Raw genomic sequence first — 27,487 nt, 5'->3', positions numbered from 1 at the left:
TATGTATTTTTTATTTTGAATAAATTTTTTCCATAAAAATAATTTACATTAAAATGCAATGGGTTAAGTACATATGTAATTTTATATTTTTTGAGATTTATTTTCTAATATAGCAAATGAAAATAGATGAAAATCTACATAACCTGTAAAACACTGTGGAATCCTCAATAATTTTTAAGAATGTAAAGGGATCATGAGCCCAAAGAAGTGAGATTTAAATAATTACAATAAATAATTTTAAAAATATAATAAACATAATATATACATGCAAGAAGACTTCTAGGCCACTATTAGATGTGTTAATTGTGTGGGTTAAAAAAAAAAAAGGATAAATGTGTGGCTAAAATTCTCTTAAGACTGACATGAAACCCAGAAACCATGGAGGAAAGTTGGCATTTGATTATATGAAAATAAAAAACCTTTAAAACAACACAACTCTTTAGACAATGTTAAAAGACAAATGATTTGGAAGTGTATTTCAACCTAATCCCCCCTTGGATCGGTTAGCATCCCTAATGTACAATGCTTAGAAATAAACTTGAAAAGATAACCAAAAAGAAAATAACAGACAATAAGAACTGAACAGACTTCTCACAGGTAAAAACACAAATAAGCAATTGTCTTGAACAAAACTGTTTGAAACTTCAATAGAAGAAATGCACATTTAAAACATTAAGACATTGTTTTCGCAAATTAGGCTAGAACCAACCTGACAGGCAATTAAATTTAAAAGACTGACGGTACCAGTTGCCAAGGATGTAGAAATCAGTAAGTCTAAGCAGATAAAGGAGGATAATTTGGCAGTGTCTACAAAGGTAGATAATGAGCAGTCTTAAACCTAAGAACTCGGAAATTTTACCATATAGATATACCACTATATTCACACAAGTGCAAAAAGAAAAAAAAAAAAGGATGCATACATTAGTACTGTTTGTAAATTTAAAAAATCTGCATACTCATTAATGTAAGCCTGATAAAATATGACTATATATTCATTTAAAACAAGGCTGTGGATTAAAATAAAGACTTAAAAAACTCAATAGTATGGCAATCTGCAATCTGTATAGATTAAAAAAGTATATATATGTACATTGAAAGGTTTTGGAAAAATACAAACCAAATTTTTAACAGACTATTTTGGGGAGTGGAGCAAAACAAAATGAGGAAGAAGGTATCAGAGAAAAACAGAGAACTCAAAACTTTGTATACTTAGAGCCTCAGTGATTTAATCATTCTTATAATACTATAGCGGTTTTTATTTTAAAGAAAACATAATTCCTTACAAAATTATTTACAAAAAGTAAATAATGAAGAAATTACCAAAATCAGAACCAAAAATGTCTTAGAACAGTTTTCAATGTGATATTATTTTACACAAGAAATAAGAAATTATAGAGAAATTAAAATCTTCACAGACTTCATTTTAGGATTTAATCAGTTTGTTCACTGATAAGGGCACCTTTCAGGAATCTCAGATTTCATCTTAAGCTATGACGGATATATGCCTTGATCTCCCACAATAACAGCAACATGAAGAACTGTGTTCACAGAGAGAAGACAGTGAGCTTTTTATACGATACCACTGAAAAGATGGGGGGAAAATACTTTAAAGGTTTTAGTACTGCTGCTTGGATGAACTGTATAAAACTGCCACTCATCAATTGTCCAACTTAGTATTAGTTTGGCACAATCTTTCCTGAGGAAGAATTTTTTCCTTTTATCAACTATTCGACCTTCGGTATTTCACACAGTGGCTGACAATCCACAGTACCTAGAGAACTGACTTGTTCCTCCCTGGAGGGTACGCTGAATCACCCACCTTCTATGAAAATACTACTAAAGCATATTTGGACTATTACTTCAGGAGGTCTACAATGATAATGAAGAAAAAAAGGACATAAAGGAACAACACACTTTTCAGATAAATGAAACCTAATTATAGACTTGTAGGCTCTGGGAGAGGGGGAATGAAAGGAATTACAGATCCTTGAAAGTTAATTTATCCAATTTACTTTCCTCCAGATTCTTACAATGTTTCTAAGTGTTCCCACCATCAGCTCTCAGTGAATTAAAGTTAAGTTTTATCAGATAAACCAGAAAGATAATTAAGTAAAAGCACATACTGGGAAGTGGTAGGGTGGAGATAGGAAAAAACATATACTAAAGTATTAAACTACTACATTGCAACTATGAAAACTTAACTCATCCTAAACTCTCTTTTCCTCTTCTAAACTTCTCTTAAAATACAAACCAACCAATATCCAGACTCCACATACCCTAGGTTCTTTCTCCTTCACAGACCATTTGAACTTTCTCCTTCAAATTGTCTATTCCTGCTCTATACATTTGTATATTTCTATTCACTCTTCAAACTACACCAAGCTTTTTCTATCATCTACTCTACTAACTTTCTCCAGTGTTAGCAAAGACTTATTGTTCAATCCAATGAATATTTGACCTTTTTGGGGCATATATGCTGTACCTTGTCCTTAAACCATTTTCTTGGTTTCCATGACTAATACTCTGCCCTAGTTTATGCAGTATATATGTCTATACTCTTCCACAGGCATTCTTAAAAAATTTTATTGAAGTACAGTTGATTTACAATGTTATGGTAATTTCTGCTGTACAGCAAAGTGACTTAGCTATACATATGTATATATATTTTTATATTCTTCTCCATTATGGTTTATCATAGGATATTAACTATATAGTTCTCTGGGCTATACAGTAGGACCTTGTTGTTTATCCACTCTCTATATATAATAATTTGCATCTGTTAACTCCAAACTACCAGTTCATCCCTGCCCAACCCCCTCTCTCTTTGCACCACGTCTGTTATCTTCATAGCTATTTTTACCCAAAAAAAATCCCCATGTGCTAATATTCCAAGCCTCTGTTGTGAGTCAGATTCACTTAAGAGAACTCATTTACTCCTATGGTTTCAACTACCATTCAAAGTTACACTTCCTGAGCTCAAGATTCACACATAAAACTGCTTGCCAGATGTGGGTCATCAAAGTGAAAATGGAATCCTCAACCTAACATACCTAAAACCAGTCTATTCTAACCTTCCCCACCAAACCTGTCCCATTCACCATTTATGTTGTTGCCCAAGTCAAAAAATCTATGTGTCAGAAAGCTTACCTGTTCTGTAAAGGGTGTTTAATATAGTGTTCTGGGTTAGCAACCTCCTGATTGGATTCTGTTTTCTCTTCTTCTGTAGGCGGGGGATTTGGAGTAGGGGTGGTTTCCTAGGGGAAAATAATTAAACATTATAAACTTCCTAACCTGAAGAAATAACATTAAGAAATTTATTTGTACATTTTTATTGAAATATAGTTAATTTACAATGTTGTGAAACCTTAATCTCTATGACAGCAATACTCTAAATAAATCTGAACCAAAACTGTCCATAACATTTTTTTAGAGAATGAATTATAGGAGAAGCATTTGATAAAGTAGACCACTAGCCAAACTCTAAGAAAAGCACCAGACTCTTTTAGCATCTCTTCATTAAGAGCAAAATGTTTCTCAAATTTAAAATATATATTGTTATCTTCCACTTACACATTTAACATAAGATTGTTAGACACAATGCAAAATAGGAGAATGAAGTATCTTTAACATCCCATTAAAGTGCTGTGCATGGCAGGGGTGGTTAGTGGGAAGGGCCAGTTCAACTAAAGTTTGGAGAGCATAATTAACTATATCACATGACACACAAAAAATCTTTATAAAATGAGTAAGGCAATACTACACAGATCCTTGCCTTCATGTCACACTGTTATGATATATGGTAACTTTATAAAGTTGAGCAACTTCTGTCATTTTCAAACGATCCTAAGGAAAAAAGCTGGACACCAGCTTGAATTGATATCTTCTAAATCAGGAAAGGTGTACATCAAGGCTGTATATTGCCACCTTGCTTATTTAACTTATATGCAGAGTACATCATGAGAAACACCGGGCCGGATAAAGTACAGCTGGAATCAAGATTGCTGGGAGAAATATCAGTAACTTCAGATATGCAGATGACACCACCCTTACGGCACAAAGTGAAGAACTAAAGAGCCTCTTGATGAAAGTGAAAGAGGAGAGTTTAAAAGTTGGCTTAAAACTCAACATTCAGAAAAATAAGGTCATGGCATCCAGTCCCATCACTTCATGGCAAACAGATGTGGAAACAGCGACAGACTTTATTTTTCTGGGCTCCAAAATCACTGCAGATGGTGACTGCAGCCATGAAATTAAAAGATGCTTGCTCCTTGAAAGAGAAGTTATGACCAACCTAGACGGCATATTAAAAAGCAAAGACATTCCTTTGCCAACAAAGGTCCGTCTAGTCAAGGCTATCGTTTTTCCAGTGGTCATGTATGGATGTGAGAGCTGGACTATAAAGAAAGCTGAGCGCCAAAGAATTGATGCTTTTGAACTGCTGGAGAAGACTTGAGAGTCCCTTGGACTGCAAGGAGATCCAAGCAGTCAATCCTAAAGGAGATCAGTCCTGAATATTCACTGGAAGGACTGATGCTGAAGCTGAAACTCCAATACTTTGGCCACCTGATGTGGAGAACTGACTCATTTGAAAAGACCCTAATGCTGGGAAAGGTTGAAGGCGGAGAAGGGGATGACAGAGGATGAAATGGTTGGACGGCATCACCGACTCAATGGACATGAGTCTGAGTAGACTCTGGGAGTTGGTGATGGACACAGAGGCCTGGTGTGCTGCAGTCCATGGGGGTCGCAAAAAGTTGGACACAACTGAGCAGCTGAACTGAACTGAAACATAGTTATCATCATCATTTAAAAATGTCATGGAAAAATGGAGCCTGAGAAAAATGTATATTCCCCACATTAACCTATGCAACTCTTCACCCTACTGTAAATTGGCACCAACAAAAAGATAGCTAAGAAAAGGGACCAGAAGCTGAAACAAGTTGATACAAAAGAAGAGGGCACTGCAACAAGTGTCTGAATATCAGATTTAAACTGAACCAGAAAAACAATAAAGATACATATTCACATTAACATTTTCTAAATCAGAGATGTATGATCTAAAAGATTTCAAAGCAGACAGATGATACATATTTTACAAAATAAAATTCATTTTTCTAATCAAAAAGACACCTCCAGGAACTACTTTTTACTAGCCTATGAAGTTAACTCATAGCAAGGGCTTTATCTCGATTCTGCTCACAACTGTAATGCCAATGATGACAATGCTACACCTAACAGAAACTTACTGGCTTGATTCCTTAAATTTTAAATGTTTACAGAGCAGTTAAGGCCCTAAAATTTACATATAGTAGCCAATGCCGTAATATCACCATTTTTACCAGTATTTTCTCATCACAACACATTTAAATCTTCAAATAGATGATCATCACCAAATGCCATTCTTCACTAGCTTAAAATTAATGATGGCCTCCAAACACGGGCAGTCTGAGTGAATAGAGAAACTAGGAAACAATTAGGGACTGATAAGGCAGGTGGGTTTCAGGAACAGCGTACCAAAGAAAAGGGAGCTGCAGGAGTGAGACTCAAAAATCTATGTATAAATGTCTCAAATCCTTGGCTGGGACTCCTAAACTGAGATGTTCAGAGTACAACTCTGGGTGGCCTAGATGAGAACAGCTGAGCCAAGACTTCAGAGGCTGAACAGCATTTGGAATACTAAGTTCAGATCCAGCCAGAGTGGATGGTTGAAAATCCTTACGTTTTCAGAAGAAATCTATATGCCTAGCAAATTCTAAAAGTAATCCCTGACAGGATCAAGGTAATCTGATTAATTAATTGCCCCACAAGGACTGAACTCTATTCTTCACAGGAAAAGTCTGAGCCTCTATGATTATTATCAACAATACACAGCAAACAACGGAACAATGCAAAAAAAATCTTCTATAGCAACTGATGATCAAGAGATTTAACTGTCTATAGAAAGAGACCTAGATAACATACACATGATCCAGATAACAGGGCTAGCAGACAGTCTTGACTTTGTTTAGTTGTTGCATCTGACTCTCTTGTGACCCCATGGACTGCAGCCCACCAGGCTCCTCTGTCCACGAGATTCCCCAAGCAAGAATACTAGAGTGGGTTGCCATTCCCTGGTTGAGGAAGTGTGATCCCACATGCATACAGCATGGCAAAAAACTTTTTTTAAAAAAGATACTCTTCCTCTCAAAGTTAAGAAATACTGCAAATTCTCTTATTTACCTAAGGACAATGATTAGTAAAATGTACTCATGAATTCAAAATCCTCATTACAATCCACAATTGTACAATTCCACAGTGTTTACATCTTCTATCAATACCTCAGCAGCACATTAAAAAACAATGAATTACACAAGGAGTAATAACAAGTTTCAGAGGATACATAATGCCACTTCCTAAGCAAGTACATTCTTTTCTCCTATTCTGCTCTCTTCACCATTAGGAGAATGATGGAAGACTTGGATGTATCAAGTCTCTAGACATTTAAGAACAAAAACCAAATACGCTCAGTTCCTTAAAAAATGTTCCTTTAAATTGAAAGTTCTGTTTTAATTGAAATTTTAGTCTTTACATTAAGAATCTTCAATTTTGGAGTTTTCCTATAACTGAAATAAAAATAGCTACTAATCTTTAAATAAATGTGTGTAGGTGTGAATAAGTATACTACTTTAAAATCTTTCATCTTTGCTTTCAGTTTTACACAAACAAGCTAGGTTTTAAGACAAACACTCTAAAATGCTTTGAAAAAAATGTTTATTAACTGCAGACAATCTTTTCAGTATTTGACATGTTTTTTAATATAAGCCTTTTCCCCTCCTTGGCGACACTGACCAGGGATGGAAGCTGTGCCCCTTGCAATGGAAGTACAGAGTCCTAACCACCGGACCACCAGGGAATTCCTGTCTTTTTTAGCCTTTTAAGCTACTATCTAGTGTCTGATAGATGTTCAAATCTTTAAGCTTATTTGAATTTCTCAAATCCTAATAAATGATTAATAGCCAATTGTTTCCATGACACAAGAAAAATTACTCAAATATTCTACAAAAATATGGCACAGACCAAATCTAGTAAGAAATCATTTTCATGATGGAAATGACTTATGAAAACATTAATATTATAAGGACATATTTTCTCAGTACAAATTTTCTCAGGTCATGTTGTGCTATGGCCATCTACTTATCACAACAATTCAAAGCTTTAAAAAGCTTACAATCAATCCTTCACCCTGAAAGCTTCTTGATTCTACAACTATGTTGTAAATTATTGCAACGGAAAATATTTTTGTTTGAGACTACTGAGACAGGCTCCATCATAAAATCATTTTCTGTTCATTCTTTCAACTTCCTGTTTTATTTTCTGGTTAAAATCTCTTAACTTTGATATAAATAACCAGGATGCATTTTTTCAACTTAGATAAAGCAAGAAAACACACCAAAGTATAGCCATGTTCGATGTTATTTTAACCTTTATGATTAATTCCATGGCAGTGGTCTGTTCTACGGGGAAGCTCCAACATCCTTTTTTTTTTTGGCTAGACCACGTCTTAGCTGCAGTATGTGGGATATAGTTCCTTGACCAAGCATCAAACTTAGACCCCCAGAACTGGGAATGCAGAATCTTAGCCACTGGACCACCAGGGAAGTCCCTCCCATACCTTTTAAATCTGTGGCAGTACATATAATGAGAAGTAATGTCCAGAATGATGGCCATGCTGTATTATTAAATTCTTTGATCAAAAATTAGTTTACAGTTATAGTTGTTGTTCAGTTGCTAAGTCATATCCGACTCCTTGTGACCCCATGGACTATACAGCACACCAGGCTCCACTGTCCTCCACTATCTCCCAGAGTTTGCTCAAATTCTTGTCCACTGAGTCGGTGATGCTAACCATCTCATCCTCTGCCACCCTTTTCTCCTTTTGCCTTCAATCTTAGACATATGCCAAATTAATTACAGACATATAACAAAAAACAGTGAAGTAACATATTTCGAAAGAACCCTGAAAGGGGGAATTTCCTGGCAGTCCAGTGGTTAGGACTCAGTGCTTTCACTGTCATGGCCCAGGTTCAATCCCCTGTCCAAGAGACTGGACAGCCAAGGCATTTCCTACATCCAATTTAAAAACAGAATTCTCTATTGCAATGTCCTGCAACATCCCTCCAGCTTGGTGACCACCCAGCGTGGTGGTCACCCCACAGAAGGAAATTTCACTGAAAATTACATTTTAAATATCCCGAAACTATCCAGACAAACCAGGAAAGGCTAATTTTAAAGACCATGGCTACTCTCAAAGTAATCAAATACAATTTCAACCTAAAAGACAATCTGCAAGTGAAAAACCACTGTATAACACATTTCAGGTGGGTAGAAAGGTGAATAAAGCCGTGAGATGGTACAGAGTTTTCTCTAGAGATAGTAAGGAAGCAGGGAGTCCAAAGTAAGCGTTCATGAAACCAAAGATAGAGTTAGAACAGTACACTGGAGCAAGACTGTAAAACGCCTCAGGAAGCCGGTAATTGACAGGTCAAATTTATTAAATACAACTAACAAGTAAGGGAATAGAAGAGACAACCAGTTTAAGAAGAACAGGTTATTAAACCTGGTTTTGGATTTGCTGAGTTTATGATATTCAAATAAAAATATTTGAAGAAGAGGGCTTCTCTGGTGGACCAGCAGTTGGGAATCCACCTGCCAATGCAGGAGATTCAGATTCAATCCTTGGTCCAGGAAGATCCTACATGCCGCAGGGTAGCTAGGCCCAAGCACCATAACTACAGACGCCGTGCTCTAGAGCTCACGAGCCCCAACTACGGAAGCCCTCACACCCTTGAGCCCTGTGCCCTGAATCAAGAGAAGCCACCGCAATGAGAAGCCTGTGCACTGCTCGCCACAACTAGAGAAAGCCTGCACACAGCAACAAAGACCTAGCATAGCCAAAAATAAGTAATTAAAAAAAAAATATGGAGGGAAAGAGCTTTCAATTAACAGATACAAACTACTATACATAAAATAAACAAGGTCCTACTATACAGCACATGAAGCTATATTTAATATCTTCCAATAACCTATAGTGGAATGCAGAGAAGTATATACAAACATACATACATACATATATTAATATATAACATTATATGCATATACATACATGTATTAATAAACTGAATCACTAGGCTGTACACCAGAAACTAACAGGACGTTGTAAATTAACTATACTTCAATTTTTAAAAATTTAATGTATAGTATTACAAATTTATCATTTGACTCAACGGACACAAGTTGAGCAAACTCCAGGAGATAACGAAGGACAGGGAAGCCTGCTGTGCTGCAGTCCACTGGGTCACAAAGAGTCGGACACAACTTAGTGACTGAACAACAACTCTCAGTTTATTAACCCAGTACTTCAGTAAACTGAAAGCACTACATATTAAAGGTATGAAATAATGAACAGAAGGGTAAGCAAAGAACAGAAAAGGACAGCAGTGCTTTATGATTTTTCAAGTGGTAACACCAATCCTCACACTTGTACCAAACTATGAGTTTTTTTACATGATAGGTAACATTTACTAAGTAATTACACGTATACGTAAGTCGCTCAGTCGTGTCCGACTCTCTGCGACCCCATGGACTGCAGCCTGCCAGGCTCCTCTGTCCATGGGATTTTCCAGGCAAGAATACTGGAGTGGGCTGCCATTTCCTTCTGCAGAGGATCTTCCCAACGCAGGGATCAAACCCGGGTCTCCCGTGTTGTAGGCAGATGCTTTAGTAACTTACTAAGCAGTTACTAACAAGCAATAGGCTACATTTATATACATTATCTCAATATAGGGAAGCCTATAGGAAGCAATATAGGGCTTCCCTTGTGGCTCAGCTGGTAAACAATCTGCCTGCAATGCAGGAGACCTGGGTTCAATCCCTGGGTTGGGAAGATCCCCTGGAGAAGGGAATGGCTACCCACTCCAGTATTCTGGCCTGGAGAATCCCATGGACTGTATATAGTCCGTGGGGTCACAAAGAGTCAGACACGACTAAGCGACTTTCACTTTCATCTCAATATATTCAATCTTCATAATACTGTAAAACTATTATTCTCTGCTCTTCAAACTTAAGCCGTGGACACTAACATGTACTGTCTATATATATAAATAGCAGGACTGTCAAGATTCACAAATAGGGATACCATGTCTCTAAGTTTTACCTGTTTGTTGTTTCAGCATAATTACTACTACTAGAGGCCTTGTTCACTCTCCCAAGTGTCCAGAATGGTTACCAAGACACTCGTTCCAGGCAGTATAACCCTACAGTATATATTAATACCATGCTTTATACCATAGCCTCGGGTTCCACACCTTCACTCTCTTCCAAGTGCATGCCACAAAAAAGACACGAATAGTACATTTCACTCTTCCAACACACACACACACACACACATACACACTCCACTAGGAAAAACTATGCAAATGCCAATGATTAATTATAGGGATTTTATATTATGCAAGATAGTATACTAAATACCTATATGATCAAAATAGCTTAGAGCTACAGGTAAACATAAATAAAAGCTCTCTTTTATGGATACAAATAATTAACTCTAAGAATATTATTATTTGATATAAGTAACATGTAAATCGGAGAAGGCAATGGCACCCCACTCCAGTACTCGTGCCTGGAAAATCCCATCGATGGAGGAGCCTGGTGGGCTGCAGTCCATGGGGTTGCTAAGAGTCAGACACGACTGAGCGACTTCACTTTCACTTTCACGCATTGGAGAAGGAAATGGCAACCCACTCCAGTGTTCTTGCCTGGAGAATCCCAGGGACGGGGAAGCATGGTGGGCTGCCATCTATGGGGTCGCACAGAGTCGGACACGACTGACGCGACTTAGCAGCAGCAGTAGCGGCAGCAACATATGTAAATAGACTTCATGATTCTTTTACTCTTCCTTTTATTATCCAAACATTCAGTTCCCAGGTCTCTTTTTTGCAAAGATGCATTTCCCACAGACCCTCCCATATGTAAGTTAGTATAATTAACTAGTACACATAAACAAGTAGCCTCACCTGCCTTATAAGGAATGAAGAATCTGGTATAAACAGTAAAAACCGCCACAAATAATTAAACCAACTACTTTTGGGTGTTAGTTTTCAACTACATTATCCATAGTAAAGGAATATCCGCTAACCTGGCATCACTCATCAGGAAAAGTATAGCTATGGATTTTGCAAGTATTCCCTGTCTGTATCAAAGGATCAAATTGGTGATACCTTTGTGCCACAAACTAAAAAGCTAAGAAAAGATAAACAATAAATGTTGATTTAGCAAAATACAAATCTTCTACGGTTTAAAACACTGCTCAGATAATTTTTTCATGTAAAGGACTGTGAGATCCTATATATTATCTCTGATTCCAAACAGTACTTTTTAATGTTCTTTTAAACTAATATGACACCTAAACAATGAAAAAAATTGAAAATTGAGGGATAGAGGGAAGAGCTGTGACCATTTGCACAAACTGTATTGTGTCCCAAAATTACTGTAAAATTTAATAACTGTTCAAGTTATAATATCTAAAATTGAAGATTAGCACTAGATTTCTGAGTTCAATTTGCTGTGCTGTAACTAAAAATAAGTATTTTTGGATAGTCAGCAAGCTATATCTAATGACATTTCACTTACATAAAATAATTCCTATAGGTCATACTTGAATTTCTGATCTTCTAGAACTTAATTTTTAAAACTAGAAAGACTTGTAGGCATTTAAAATAAACTAACTCTTAAAATATCATTAATATTTGTCAACCAAATTATTCTGCACATCTTGGACAAGTCTACCAATTCAGAAAGTGTGGTAGAGACTAAAGAAATAACAAATATGTATGATCTAGAATAAGGTTAATAATAAAATTTAAATGTTAATGCTTCTTAAACCAAAGGCAACCAGAAGACTCATATATTCTTTTTAGTTTTTATTGGAATATAAAACAATGTTGTGTTAATTTCTGCTGTAAAGCAAAGTTAATCAACTATAGTTGCGTTGTTCAGTTGCTAAGTCATGTCTGATTTTTTGCAACCCCATGAACTGCAGCATGCCAGGCTTCCTTGTCCTTCATGATCTCCTTGAGTTTGTTCAAACTCATGTCCATTGAATCAGTGATGCCATCTAACCGTCTCATCCTTTGTCTCTCTCTCTTTCTTTTGCCTTCAATCTTTCCTAGCATCAGGATCTTTTCCAAATGAGTCAGCTCTATACATCAGGTGGCCGAAGTATTGAAGCTTCAGCTTCAGCATCAGTCCTTTCAATATTCAGGGTTGATTTCTCTTAGGACTGACTGGTTTGATCTCCTTGCAGTCTAAAGGACTCTCAAGAGTCTTCTCCAGCACAATTCAAAAGCATCAATTCCTCAGCGCTCAGCCTTCAGGGCTTCCCTAGAGGTCAGCTGGTAAAGAACCTGCCTGCAATGCAGGAGACCTGGGTTTGATCACTGGGTTGGGAAGCTCTCCTGGAGAAGGAAACAACCACCCACCCCAGTATTCTGGCATGGAGAATTCCATGACTGTCAAAAAGAGCTGGATGTGACTGAGAGACTTTCACTTTCAGCCTTCACTATGATCCAAGTCTCATATCCATACATGACTACTGGGAAAACCATGGCTTTGACTATACACGAATCTAAAAGCAAAGTGGTGTCTTTGCTTTTTAATACGCTCTCTAGGTTTGTTATAGCTTTCCTTCCAAACAGCAAGCATCTTTTAATTTTATGGCTGCAGTCACCATCCACAGTGATTTTGGAGCCCAAGAAAATAAAATCTGTCTAAAAAAGAAGGGATATATGTATAAACAGAACCAGCTATACATATACATATATATCCTCTCTCTTTTGGATTTTCCAATCAAGTTGTCAAAGAGCAATGAATTTCCTGTTCTATCCAGTAGGTTCTCACTAGTTATCTAGTTTATACATAGTAGTGTATATATCAATACCAATCTTCCAATTCAAGACAAACTTAAAAGTAGCTATGGAGAAATTTATGTAAGTTGAACATTATATAAAAGTAAAAATTAGTGCTTCAAATAAGTCAGTAATATTAAAATGTTAGGACATGCACCTACACGGCACAAAATTATACTGGCTCCAGTAATGTAATAATTTATATTTCATTCATTCTTTAAAGTTTTTAAATTATAATTTGAAAGGCAAACAGTATAAAGAATTTAACTGCTGCTTCTTTTAAACTTTATTCCTGGACATCCCTGGGGATCCACCTGCCAAGACAGTAGACACAGGTTCTATCTCTAGTCTAGGGAGAGTTCACATCTCACGGGGCAACTAAGCCCATGTGCCACAACTAATGAGAGCCCGTGCTCTAGAGACCATGAGCTACAACTACTGAGCCTGCGTATGCACACCCTAGAATAAGAGTAGCCACTGCAGGAGAAGCCTGAGCACTGCAATTGGAAAGGAGCCCTCACAAGTTGCAACTAGAGGAAGCCCACACACAGCAATGAAGATCCAGCACAGCAAAAAATAAGTAAAAAGATTTTTTTAAAAGTTTATTTCTTTTAATTTGAAAAGCGTTACTCAAATGTAACAATACTGATTAAATGTTAGTTTAAATGATCAATTTTAACATGTCATAGTTAAACAAGCAGTTGAATTCTTTTTAAATTCCATGCATTAATTTTAAGTTCTATAATGCTAAATAGCAAGGGGATATAGCTTTGTGTAAACTCCAGGAGCTGGTGATGGACAGGGAGGCCTGGCATGCTGCAGTCCATGGAGTCGCAAAGAGTCGGACATGACTGAGCGACTGAACTGAATGCTAAATGGTAAAATTTTAAATTTCAACGTTAAAATTCCTTACTAAAACTATGGTTTTAATAAGAGTATTAGATTTATCCTTTTATTCTAAGTATCTGAATCATCTTTCCAAAGAAGTAACCTGTATTTCTTTAAAAATTAAAAAACCAGGTAATGTAGTCACTGTTTCAAATGTCCCCAGGTTAGAGAGTTTGGTTATATCCTTCCACTTCATGAACCACCCAAACTTCCAAATATAAAAACATCTATAATCTTTAACCCAGTCATACTTTTAATTCTGTATTTATTCAAAGGAACTCTCAGGATAATAGGAGCTTTATATATTAGTAAGCAAAAGTAGAGCCAAAAAAGATACAACCAAAGGTAACAGATAAATCACAGTGTTTATGATATATGATATGATACTAGTTTGGAAAAATCACTTTAAAATGTTAACATAAATAAAATTTATGCTAACATAAATGCGGAAAAAGATATCAGGATTGAATAAACAGAATTTTACTTCTAGAGGGCTGGGAGCCACTGTTTAAATTTAACAAGTCCCAAATACATTGTGATACCTTCAGACAATAGAATATTATTCTACAATAAGAAAATAAGATACCAAGCTGTGAAAAGACATGGAGGAATCTTAAATGCATATTATTAAGTGAAAGGATCCTTAAAGGGTACATACTGTTTAACAACTATATGATAACAACTATATTTCTGCGAAAGACAAAGGATAGTAAAAAGATTTGTGGTTGGTAAGGGTTGTGGAGGAGGGAGGGATAAACAGAAGACTTATGGGCAGTGAAACAATCTGTATGAAACTATAATGGTAAATGGGTTATGTTAAGTGTCCAAACCTACAGAATGTGCAACAATAAGAGTGAATCCTGATGTCAACTACAGTCTTCAGGTACTAATGATGTGTCAATGTAGGTTCATTCAATGTTAACAAATGTACCACTCTGGCGTGGAACGCTGATTGCAGAGGAGACTGTGCATGTTGGGGCAGAAGATATGTCAGAACCCTTTGGACATTCCTTTCAATTTTGTAGTGAACTTAAAATTGCTCTAAAAAAAAGTCAAAGGAATAGGAAAAGGCACAAAGAGAGCCATGATGGGGATGGGGGGTGGGGAGAGCCCATAAACAAGTAAACCAGAGAACATATTGTTAGGATTACAGATGATTTTTTTCTTCATACATATCTAAATGTTCTAAATTTATTATGACAAAATTAATATTGAAGCCCAAATACATATAGTGTCTACTTCTGGACTGCTCAGTCTGCTCCAGAGATGTCAGTTCCCCATTTGCACCATCATCACATTTTTAAAAGTACCTTTGTTGAATGGTTTTTCTCTTTGCAGGGGACATTCTTCTCTCCCCTCTTCTCCTCTTTTTCAAAAATTTACTGCCATTTTCATTTGTTTATTCTTTCAAATAAACTTACAAACTTTTTCTTTAAATGGCCAGAGAGTAAATATTTTAGGCTGGGAATCTGATCACTTATTCATTGTTTTGTTTTACAATCTTGTGAAATAAAAACCATTCTTAGTTAGCAGGCCACACAAGAAAGCAGCCCTAAGGCGAGCTTGTGAACCCCAGCATCAAGTGTAGCTTCCACTGCACTAGCAAATATTTTCATTCAATTTATACGGAATGTACACATTAACTTTAGGAAAAAATAACATCTTTCCAACAGTAACTCTTTGAAAAGAAAATTATGATTCTTCACTTATTAAAGTCCTCTACTGTATTTCTCACTTTCTTTATGAATCCTGCAAACTGTTAGGATTTATAATTTCTAGGCACTTAAAGACTCCGGTATTTGAGCATATGATTGCTGCAAAGAACTTCCTAGGTTTGTTATTATTCCTGGCATTTTTGGCCCAGTTATATAGAAAAATTGTTAACATTATATTCTATAATCAGAATGCAACAAGTTACTTTTTAAATGTCATAGTAAGTATTAGTTATTTCTTTTCTATTCAGTAATCCAGTATCTCGTAGGTTAAGGGAGAGCTGAGTTAAGCACTCAAGAGTGTGTGGCACATATAAGCACTTAAATGTTTGAATAAATAAACGATTCTAATTTTGTTCCCAGTCAAAATTGCACTAAAACTACAGTGAATTAAAAAAAGAAAAAAAGGTCCACAATCACGGGGAGAACATCGGAAAAAAAAAAAGGAAAGTGGAATATAGATGGACAAGTGATAACTATCAATATACACCTTAAAGTCTCCTGGCAGCACCTTTATAAGTTGGAGTGAAGGGAGTAAATTAAAAAGAATTTGGTGAGGGCTTCCCTGGTGGTCCAATGGTTAAGAATCTGCCTTGCAACAAATGAACACCGGTTCAATCCCCGGTCCGGGGAGATCCCACATGCCAAGTGGCAACCGTGTACCCCAACTACTGAAGTCTGTGGGCCTAGAACCTGTGCTCCACAAGAGAAGTCATATCAATGAGTAGCCTGCACCCCACAACAAAGAGCAGCCCCCACTTACTGCAACTAGAGAAAGCCCATGTGCAGCAACAAAGACCCAGCATAGCCAAAAATAAATAAAAAGAATCCAGTGAAAGCTGTTTCGGAAATAACTAGGTCTCTCCATCCCCAGCCCCACCCAACCACTCCAAGTCCCTAGGATTGTTGCCATGAGTTGAATAAAAAGAAAAAAAGCAACTCAGAGAAAATAGCCAGGGATAGATAGATCATGCCTTTAAAAATATGTACCTATATACATCCTCCATAAGTTAAGATTGTGCATGCATACAATTATTCCAGGAAGGTAAAAATGAGCATTCAGAAGATCAGAGAGAGAGAGAACATCTGGAAATTTAAATTATGAGACAGAAAAGGTTGGAAGTGGTAAAGACCCTGCCTGCCAATGCAGGAGACACAACAGATGCAGTTTCAATTGCTAGACTGGGGAGATCCCTTGGAGAAGAGGCATGGCAACCCACTATCACCGGACTGGATATATGGGTACAACAAAAATTATATTTCAGAGTTTCCCCATTTAATGATAGAAAAATGGTATCTCAATGTAGTTTTAATTCCGATTTCACTTATGAGTAAGGATGAGAGTCTCTTATGTTTTATGCCTCTACTTCCATTTCAGGGCTTCCCTGGTGGCTCAGATGGTAAAGAATCCACATGCAATGCAGGAGACTGGGGTTTGATCCCTGGGTCGGGATGATCGCCTGGAGAAGGAAATGGCAACCCACTCCAGCATTCTTGCCTGGAGAATCCCATAGACGGAGGAGCCTGGTGGGGTCGCAAAGAGTTGGACACGACTGAGCGACTAAGCACACACAGAAAACAAAACAAAAAGAGATGGGAAATGAGAGCAAAATTTAGATTTAATTTAGAGAGCACACAAGAGCACGCAGACATGAACGACTCAGTGACTCCAACATATAATTTACTCTTTCAAAGAGAAAAAGGGCATAGGAAAATCACCAATAGATCTCTCAGAAGAGATGGATATGAGTTGCTATATTTAAAAAGTTCAATGAGTACCTAGCACAACAGATAATACTCATACTAAAGTATGTCACTGTGAAATGGCGACAAGGAAACTCAACAAATTTTTGGTGAACGGAAAGGGAACTGGTCACGGTAAAAAAAAAAGTCATCAGAATGATTCCTGAATTAACAATTATAAGAGAAAATGACCATGGGACTTAAAAATTCTAAAGAAAAGACTACACCCAGCCAAACTACACGTTCAATATGCATGGTTTCAAAAATCTTTCTCATGCACCTTTTCTCAAAAATTTTCTGGAAGATGTGATCCACCATAGTGAAACAAGTAACCATAATCCGAGGAAGCAAAGAGATTCGGCAAACAGAGGGGTGCAACACAGAAGTCATGAGAACAAATCAAGAATGTAGTCAAAAGGGATCCAAGCAAGACAGGTGTGCACCAGATATAGAGAACAACAGTCTAGACTGGAGCAGTGGGATTCAGGCTACATTCATCTTGCATCTGTTATGACCAAAGGGCTTACTTACTATGCTACCTTCTATTAAAAAACAGATTGACATGTGTCTGGCCTGGGTGTCTATATACACTTAACTCAACTTAAAACACAGGCTAATAAAGCTCCTTCTCCCCTTCTTTTGTGCCCTACTCCCTGGAACAGCTAAGGATTTGACACCAAAGTTAACCTACTCTTAAATACAGAACAACTCATTCCAAGAGACCTCTTTCTTAACTGAAGGTTCTCTGCCTGGCCCATTTCACAGCCCCACCAGGTAACTATAGAGCCCTGTGTTTCCCAGAACATAATCTTACCCATTGGTATTCCCAAAAGGAACTCTAGTAGAAATTTCAGTAAGTTGAAACCAAGCTATAGCCCAGAAGGTGTATTCAACTACAGTAGCAATACTGTGCTTTCCTGATACATCATCTAAGTCTTTAGTTTTTCAAAATTAAAACAGCTGAAAGATACACAGACTGAATATTAAACTCTAAAGATAATTAGACTGTTCAAAAAAATCAAGGAAATGATTAACATGAAAGTCAGGATAGTGAGTAGGTGAGGAGGTAGAGAAATGAAATGTGACCATGGAGTAGGGAAGCTGAAGCACTGATGATGTCTTACATGATGGGTCTTCAGTTCATTACTCTAAAACTTACAGACGTGTGTATTTTTCTACACATAAATATCTCAGTTAGAAAGGAGTTCTAAAAAGAAAAAAAATGTACCCTGATAGCCAACTGCAGTAATAGAAGTGCTTTATGTTGCCAAAACATTCACTCTACAGATATACTACCTCACGTATAGAATAATACAGGTAAGAGTTATTCATCACAGCACTTAACTAGCAAATGGTTGGAATTCCAAAATAAGTTACATGGCTAAACTGGGGATAGAATTAGGGTGAGAGGTAAGGGATGTGTGTGTATGACAGGAGGGGAGCTGTAGACTACTCAAAAGTATGATTACACAGATACAGGGAGGTATGATTCTTTAGGGGGCATAACTCTTAACAATCTTCCACACCTTTGAATTTTATATTGCCTTTCTCAAATAATCACAGTAGTTACCCTGGTGGCTCAGATGCTAAAGCATCTGCCTACAATGCGGGAGACCCAGTGAAAAATCCCATGGACAGAGAAGCATGGTAGGCTATAGTCCATGGGGTCGCAAAGAGTTGGACACGACTAAGCGACTTCACTTCACTTCCCCGACCTTTCTAACTATTCAATTTATCACCTAGTCCTCAGTTTACCTGGTATGGATAATACGGCCCAACCAATAAACACAAATGGTACTATAATTCATCCCCAAATTAACAATCACATTCCCTCTTATAATCAATTCAGGATTATATACTTTGATATACTTATATGCCTTAACTGGACCCCAAGAAGTGTTCCTCAGTATAATGTTTTAACATCAAACCATGTTATATCATCAGAAAAAAAAATGAAAACTTGATTGTTGATATGAAATGCTCTAAAAGACATAGTAAGTTAAAAACACAAGAGGCCAGAATAGTGTATGGAGTTGGCTATCACTTATTTTTTGTAAAGGATATACAGTTGACCCTTCAACAATGTAGGGGTACTGACCCCATACAGCCAAAAATCCACACACAACTTTACAGTCAGCTCTTCTCAGCCAAAACCTGGCATTTGCGGACTCAACTGCAGATCATGTAGTACCATAGAAAGCATTTAGTGAAATAAAAAAATCCATACATAAGTGAAGCCCCACATTTCCAATCCAGGTTGTTCAAGGGTCAATATCACATTTGCTTGTGTATATATATAATATAGTATGTATATATATATCCTTCAGTATCTGTGGCAGATAGGTTCCAGGACCCTCTAAGATACCAAAATCTACAGATGTTCAAGTCCCTTAAATAAAATGGCAAAGCAGAGAGCCCTCCAAAACATGACCAGTTGATTGGATCCTTGGATGGAAATCTGGGGTGAGGGTGGGAGGGACACTGAATATACAAATCTCCACAGAAAGATATGAACTGACCTTGCTGGTTGCCCCTAGAAGTGATCCATCTGGATGGGAACAGCCTGAACAAACCTCATTGCGTACTCTTTTGTACAAAAATTGATTTGTGGACAATGTAAACAACAACTGGCTATTCACACACATATTTTCTTAAACAGCAAAACAAGGTCATCTGACAATTTTGTCAAGACCAAATAATTATCTTTGCAAGTTGAATATACAAGAAAAATTAGAAAGATGTCTTCCTAGAATAAAATTAAACAATAACTTGCCCAATGAAACTGACATTTGTTGTATCGTTATTCCTTACAAAGCTGTAATACAATATGTAATACAATATATCCTTGTATAAACCAGGATATATCTAGATTCCAGAGCCACTGTCCAATTCAGTATCCATTTACTACATATGGAATTAAATTACATTTAATTTAAAAATTACATTTAAAAATTTAAAAATTACATTTAAAGTTTAAAAATCATTTCTTTGTTGGATTAGTTTTATTTCAAGGGCTGAATAGTGCAGCTAGTGGCTACTGTATTGGAAGCACAAATATAGAATCTTTGATCATCACAGAAAATTCTCCTGGACAGCATTTTTTCAGAAGAATCTTCAAAAAAGCCAGTTAACATCTGAATGCTTTGGAGAGAACTAGGTGGTTGGAAAGAATAGGAGACAGGTATTCCACACCAGTAAGACAGGACTTGGCCTGTGCCAGGCACATCCTTAATGTTTCATGTTAACGCTTTTAATCCTTACTGTACTTCAATTATTTTCCTTTGTAATCCTAAGTATTAATATTTTATTTAATGCATTTAAAAACAATATTCTGATAATGAGGTCACAGGCTCCAGCAGACTGCTAAAAGGATACATCACCTTTAAGGAAAAAGTAATTAAAAAAGCTAAAATAACATTAACTATAAATCAAGATCCAAGGGTGATTTTACTAATACTGTTTGAGAATACAAGTTGTACAAGTTCAAAACAAAAAAATAAATTGTATCACTCATAATCCCATCATGCTACCACCCATACATCCTCTCAGATTTGATTTTGTTTATTTGTGTGCGACCTATGAATCAATTCTATCATTAAGGTAGGAGTTTTTCCTGAAGGTAAAGAGTTGGACTTCTGAGTGTTGGTTGAATTTTAGTTTGTTTTTTCTAAGTGCAGTAATAAAGCTTGTAGACAGAACCTGGGTTTGAGTTCCAGCACTCTCACTTAGGAACTATGTGACCCTGGCAGAAATTTTTTTTTTTAGTTACTTGAAATGTGAATATCTCACCAATAAAAAGTATTTATTCACATATTAAAATTTTTAAAAAACTACAAGAAAAAGATGTATATTTTCTCTCTACTGAAGTATTTCTTGCCTTAGTTAATACTTTAAGTTATCAGACTTTGTGGTTACATAAACTGTTATCCTAAGATGACCTATGGAAAACCCCATAAGAATTTTTTATAACAATTTTTTAGTTCACATAAATATTCTTGACTGTAATAAGCACAGCATTTTACAGTAACAAGTTTAAAATACATAACTAAAGAAATTTTAGCTTTACAGATTACTGCAAAGAATCTGCTGCAAAGATTACTCAGAAATCTTAGCCATATTACTACCACCTCCCCCAAATAATTCAACTTTTAAGATGAGTAACATATTATAACTGAACCTTTTTCAAAACAACTGCTTAACTCTTTGCCAGACCTTTCACCAAAATTACTAAAAGTACAAAGGTAGCGGAGAACAGATTTCACATTTGCAAATTAAAAAAAAATTTTACTATACTGTTTCAACTAGCAAAATATTTCACCTATCAAATCATTTGAATTGACAAGGTTCAGAAATCAAATCAGAAGGGGGAGAAGGGAAGAGATCATTCCCTTTCTTTAGAAATCAACCCACAAAGTCCTAGACCATTTACTGAAGAATGAACAGTATAACTAACTTGTTTAGTCCTCAGACTTTGGACACGTTGCTATTTCCTTAAGATTCTATACTTTGGATATCAGCAAACACTGTGGTACAACAGAAACTAAAAACAAACGTCCACATATTTTCTTTTAGAGCTGTAGCAAATATCTATTAAGTTTATCAAATTAATCATTCCAAGCCACACAAGGAACACGCATTATATGCCTGTTGGAAAGACAGTGTCACGTTTAACACACTCTGGAACTTGGCTGCTTTAGTTTGAACTCCACCCCACCACTTATTTAGCTGTGCGATCTTGGGGAAGTTAGTCACACAAAGTTACTTCATCTCTCCGTGCCTTGGTTTCCTTATCTGTGAAATAAGAATAATACCTACCTCATAAGGCTGCTAAAAAATTAAATGAATATATGTAAAGCACTTAGTAAGATGCCTGACATACAGTAAGTGCTGTGTTAACTATTAAGCTATAAAGATTGCTTAAGTTAAAGTTCACTATTACAGACTATTATTTAAAAGAACATTTCTATTAAGTCAGTTGCTTAGAACTTTAAATCTGTAGCCCTGGAAATGCAAAGCTGGTTAGATCTGTTATAATTCCACAGACTCTTAGTGAACACAGTGAGCAAAAACTACAGCTTCCCACTGTTTCTATGAAAGATGTATCAAAAGCTCCAACTGGGGGAAAAAAAAATCTTATTTTTCTGATCACATTCTCAGGTTCTAGAAGTAAGAGACTAGAAATGACTACATAGTACTTAAGAGACAAAAGTCATCTTTTTTCTCTAGACACATATAGGAACTTTTAAAGAGAACACTGATTTTTACTGTAAAGAGAAGATACTGAATGGGTAATAAGTTTTGTATTTCTGAATAATGGCAAAGAAAAGAAAAATAAAGTCAGCTACGTGAATCTCGTAGCAGATGAAAAGGTAAGCATACCCACGCATGAATACACCTGCATGCAGCACATCGATGGAATATTAACTTTATCTAGTTCTTCGTAACTGACAAATTGTCATCTCTGAGTACTGTATTTGAAAATCAAAATCACTATCTTATTCCCATTTTTCAGCTAGCCTTAGAAATTTCAAGGTCACATAGATATTAAAATTAGACTGTAAATTCAGGCTCATTTCCACTTCTCAAAAAATTCTCTATGACAAAGATGGAGCAACTCCAAAACAGCAAGAAAATTTCCAATAGAAGCAGAGAAGGAGAGGAAGAAATTACCATTGCTATAACTACTACTTCACAGGTTCCTTGTTACATCCAGGACTGCAGGTACTTCTATATTCTTAGTCTCATATAAATTAAATAGAATACTTAACAAACATTTTTTTTGTGTGTAGAGTTTTCTATCCAAACTGGATTATGATTACATAATTCATTAAACATCTTATTCTCTGCAACTTTGGAGTGCAAACTATGTCTGTTTCTAAGCTGGACTTCTCTAAGTCAAATAATTAGGCATAATATTAATTCAGAGTAAAAAACAAAGTAAAATGTAAAATATAAACACTAGAACCAAGTTTCTTTGACTGATGAATGAACTCTGATAACACTATGCTTTCTTAAAACAAAAACACCCATATTAATATGCAAGATCTGCTTGTCAATAGTCTTTGTTTAGCAAAAAACATCACCTTATATAACATATTTGCCACATGAATTTAAGATTTACTTTTTATAAACTCTCTGCAAAACATGTTTCTAAGGGATAAAAAGGAAACATTAGATTAGCTGACTGTCCAAGTGGATTCCATCTATGAAACTAAGGTATAGTTTAAAAAAATTGAAAAGTTGTTTTTTTTACAAAAAATTGTAAAATTGCTTTTACAATGTAAAAGCAAGTAAAATTATATACCTTCAGTTTAACTAAAGAAATAAAAATAGCTTATCTTTAAAAGAATTACAAGTCAAAAAACAACCCAATAATGAAGAAAACAGAATGAAGATAAAAGCTACCAAAACAATGTCCCACTGGAGGCAAGATGGCCTGCCATTTTTATCAACTGATATTAAATCTAACTTTGATCTACTCACAAGCTCTAATTCTGACCTGGCCACAATTCAAATGCCAACAGAGTAACAGGAGAGTATTGTTCAAAGTTTTCCCACAGTACCTGTTAAGATAAATGGTTCCTTTAATTTGCCTATCAACCTTCTTAACAAATTTATTATCATTCAGTATCCTTTTGTGTGTCCCTGTGTTCTGTCGTGCTTTTGAACTGTGGTGTTGGAGAAGACTCTTGAGAGTCCCTTGGACTGCAAGGAGATCTAACCAGTCCTTTCTGAAGGAGATCAGCCCTGGGATTTCATGGAAGGAATGATGCTAAAGCTGAAACTCCAGTACTTTGGCCACCTCATGCAGAGTTGACTCATTGGAAAAGTCTCTGATGCTGGGAGGGATTGGGGGCAGGAGAAGGGGACGACCGAGGATGACATAGCTGGATGGCATCACTGACTCCATGGATGGGAGTCTGAGTGAACTCCGGGAGTTGGTGATGGACAGGGAGGTCTGAGGTGCTGCGATTCATGGGCTGGCAAAGAGTCCAAAACGACTGAGCAACTGAAGTGAACTGTGTTCTGTCGTGGGTGTGTTTTTTTTTTTTTTAAGTATAGTTGATTTACAAAGTTGTGCTAATTTGAGGTATACTGGCAAAGTTTTAAATCTATACACACACACACATTTATACATTTACCTTCTTTCTCGTTATAGTTATTACAAGGCACCGAATATAGTTCCCTGCGTTATAAAGCAGGTCCCTGTGCTCTAGTTTATATATCATGGTGTGTTTCTGTTAATCCCAAATTTATCCCATCCTCCTCCCTTTCCCCTTTGGTAACCATAAATTTGTTTTCTATGTCTGCGAGTCCATTCCTGTTTTGAAAGTAAGTTCATTTTTATCATGTTTTTTAGATTCATTAAGACACATCTTAATTTAACTGATCTCACATACACACACTTGATAAACCTATGAGTCTTTAGGTGCTTATGATTATGCCCAGCAAAAAAGGAATAAGGAAACTCACAAGCTAACTGAAATAGCAATGAATAAACACACTTTTTTGTAGGCTTTTACAGGGATACTTCAATTGCAACAAATACTATTCAGTTGCTTAAAAAAAAAAAATCCCACTATTTAAAATTGCCAAAAAGAATTCTAAACGACTAATCTGGGGACAAGGGTACATTAAAAATACTAAAAAAAAACCCAAAAACCAAAACCACAACGCATTTTTTACACTAAAAATGAACCCTTTAAAGTATTTTACAAGCATCCGCAAACTGCTATAGTTTCAATCTGGCTCTCGACTTTCACAAACCAGATTTTTATGTTCCCTACTCCCCAAATTTAAATGCAGTGTTCAAATCTCCCAAGGGTCAGCAACTAGAAGGAATACTATACTGTATCACTGACCAGGATCATTAGAAATTAAGTTTCTAAAAGTTTACACTGAACAAGGTATAGAATCCCATTTTGTATAATTTGTATCTTCAAGAGCACCTGGTACAAACTCCTAAACATATCAGGGGCTATAAATATTTACTGACTCAAAACACTCCTTCAACACTTTGTAGTTTTGCTCCCTGCTGTTGAAACAAAATAGCATAGATTTGCAAAACCCAAAGGATCTAAATAAATATTACTGAAACTTCAGAGAATACATTATTGTTTTGTTTAGAGGGTTTAGCCTTGCCCTTATTACCAGCTGTAAGCTTTTAACTGATGCTAGTACAGAGGGCAAAAGAGTTGTAAGTAATACCATAAGCCATTAAAAGGTTTTAAGTTTAAGGTTTTACATATTTATCGTTTAGCTATTTAACATCAATGTGCTAAAAATCAGTTAATTGTATCAGCAACTTAGAGTTTTGTAGTCAATCTAATTTCCAGGAAAATAAACGCATACTGGTACCAATAAAAGAAGAAATAATCAAGCTTTCTGCCTTGAACTCTGGCAGGAAGCTAAGGATAGTTCACATCAATGTAATGAAAAATAAGCATTTTTGTATTCTACAGACCTTTCTATACCTCGTTTTCAAAGTAGTTATAGAAGTCTTTAAAGAGTCAAAGCAAATTGGGAAGCCATTATCAAAATCACAAACTATCATTAAAGATATACGAAAACATCTGGCAACGAAGGTCTGGAATTAGTTCCAGATATCAAAGGTTTTCTGGTGAATGTATTACGCCTCTAAATTATCACTTAGATGGCGACATTCCTAAAACGGCAGCATAAGCCTGAAAGTTTTAGTGAGCCAGTGCAGGCAAAACCAAACTATGACAAAGATACTCTCTCCTTTGAGCGGTAACTTTGTGCTCTGGGATCAACTTGCTTCAGAGAAGTTTAAGATGGTACCTAAATTGGGAGGGAAACCAGTAGAACGGATAAAGAGAAAATCAAATGGAAAATTAACTCGAAAAGTTAAGTTTCTATTTCCAATAAACTGCTCTGTGATATCTTCCAGACGATAAAGACTCGGAAGAACAGACGGATCTAGACCCAGCCACATTCTCTGAGGCGTGCGCACAGCGCGGAAGGATGAATGAATGGAAGACAGGCGCGTGTGAAATGCAGCCGGTCCGGCCGGCAACCACACCGGCAGCAGCTCTCCGTAGGCCTCGCTCCTCCCCCTTCCCTCCTCCATGACAGCCCGGTCTCGAGCACCGAGGGGCGAGGACAATGTGGTCCCCCTTCTAACCACCCCCCAACTTTCATCCTCCTCTCAGAGGTTTACCGCGCAGCACGGGGTTCGCCTCCCCACTCCAAACCTTTCTCGCCTCCCCTGCCGCCAACCCCGGCAACTCTCCGACGCGCTGGAGTAACATGCGCTCGCCCCTCTCGGCTCCCCTCGGCGAGGTCGAAGCTTCTCCGCGCGTGCCGCGGCACCACTCCCGCCCAACCCACCCTCTGGCAACGCGAGCCCACCGGCCTCCCGGCCCACCGGTCTAATGAACCCCGGCACGCGCGCCGCACCCGAGTCCCTGGGCTAGAGAGAGGCTCGGGAGGGAGAGAGGGAAAGGCTGCCCCGGGGCGCCCTCCTCCATCTCATTCCAGGCCGGCTCGCCGCCCACCCTCCCTGCGGATCCCGACGCCTGCTCGGAGCCGGCCCCGCGCCCTCCTATCCCGAAAACACAATTCCCACAACCCTAGCCCAGGGCCCCGAACACCCTCCATCCTCGTGGCCCCCTCAAGGCTCCGCCGGCTGCGCCGCGCCGCCCCTCCCCCACTCCTCTCCCCGAGCTCTCGGGCCCCCACCAGAACGTGTGCTCCACACGCCGTAGCGGCCAACCTCCGGGGCGCCCCCAGTTGTCCGCGGGGAGGTCAGGCCCAAGAAGAGGGGGAGGGGGCGGCAAGGGGTAGCATGCGCGCCGGGAACGCCGTCCCGCGGGGTCCCCCAGTCCGAAGGGAGACCGAGCGCGGGGATCGGTGGGGGTGGGGGCCAAAGGCAATACTCACCGGTTCCACAGTCGCCATCTTAGATCGATCTGATCGCACAACCGCTCCTGAAGGGGGAGGGGGGTGAGAGGAAAAAAAGGAGATTCAAACCGGATTGGCCGGCTACTGTTCACGTGACGGACGTATCCGTTTGGCCCTGGCGGCGCCTGCGCAAGACTGCGGCTGCGTGTTTAACGAGAGGCTTCTGGGAAGTGAAGTCTCTCACGCTCCCTCCTTTTTTTTTCTTTTAGGCAAAGAAGTTAAAAAAAAAAAAAAGAACTGTTCACGTGGTCGATGGGTACGGTTTGCGGTTCTCGG

At 37.5% G+C, this 27,487-nt stretch overlaps 1 protein-coding gene across 1 annotated transcript in view; it reads right to left on the bottom strand.

The window, feature by feature from the left end:
- Positions 1–27,238, bottom strand: part of EIF4E (eukaryotic translation initiation factor 4E) — a 41,243-nt gene extending 14,005 nt beyond the window's left edge. The window contains exons 1-2 of the mRNA XM_068975015.1: positions 27,191–27,238; positions 3,148–3,254 (exon numbers count right to left, since the gene is read on the bottom strand). Coding sequence (XP_068831116.1) covers positions 3,148–3,254; positions 27,191–27,208 — 125 coding nt within the window. The 5' untranslated portion in view covers positions 27,209–27,238. The remainder of the gene's footprint in view (positions 1–3,147; positions 3,255–27,190) is intronic.
- Between the last annotated feature and the right edge of the window lie 249 nt (positions 27,239–27,487).

The sequence above is a fragment of the Capricornis sumatraensis genome, chromosome 7 (assembly GCF_032405125.1).
Source record: "Capricornis sumatraensis isolate serow.1 chromosome 7, serow.2, whole genome shotgun sequence".
NCBI classification, from domain to species: domain Eukaryota; kingdom Metazoa; phylum Chordata; class Mammalia; order Artiodactyla; family Bovidae; genus Capricornis; species Capricornis sumatraensis.
The sequence above is the reverse complement of the archived record's forward strand: the minus strand, read 5'-3'. Positions and strand labels throughout refer to the sequence as shown.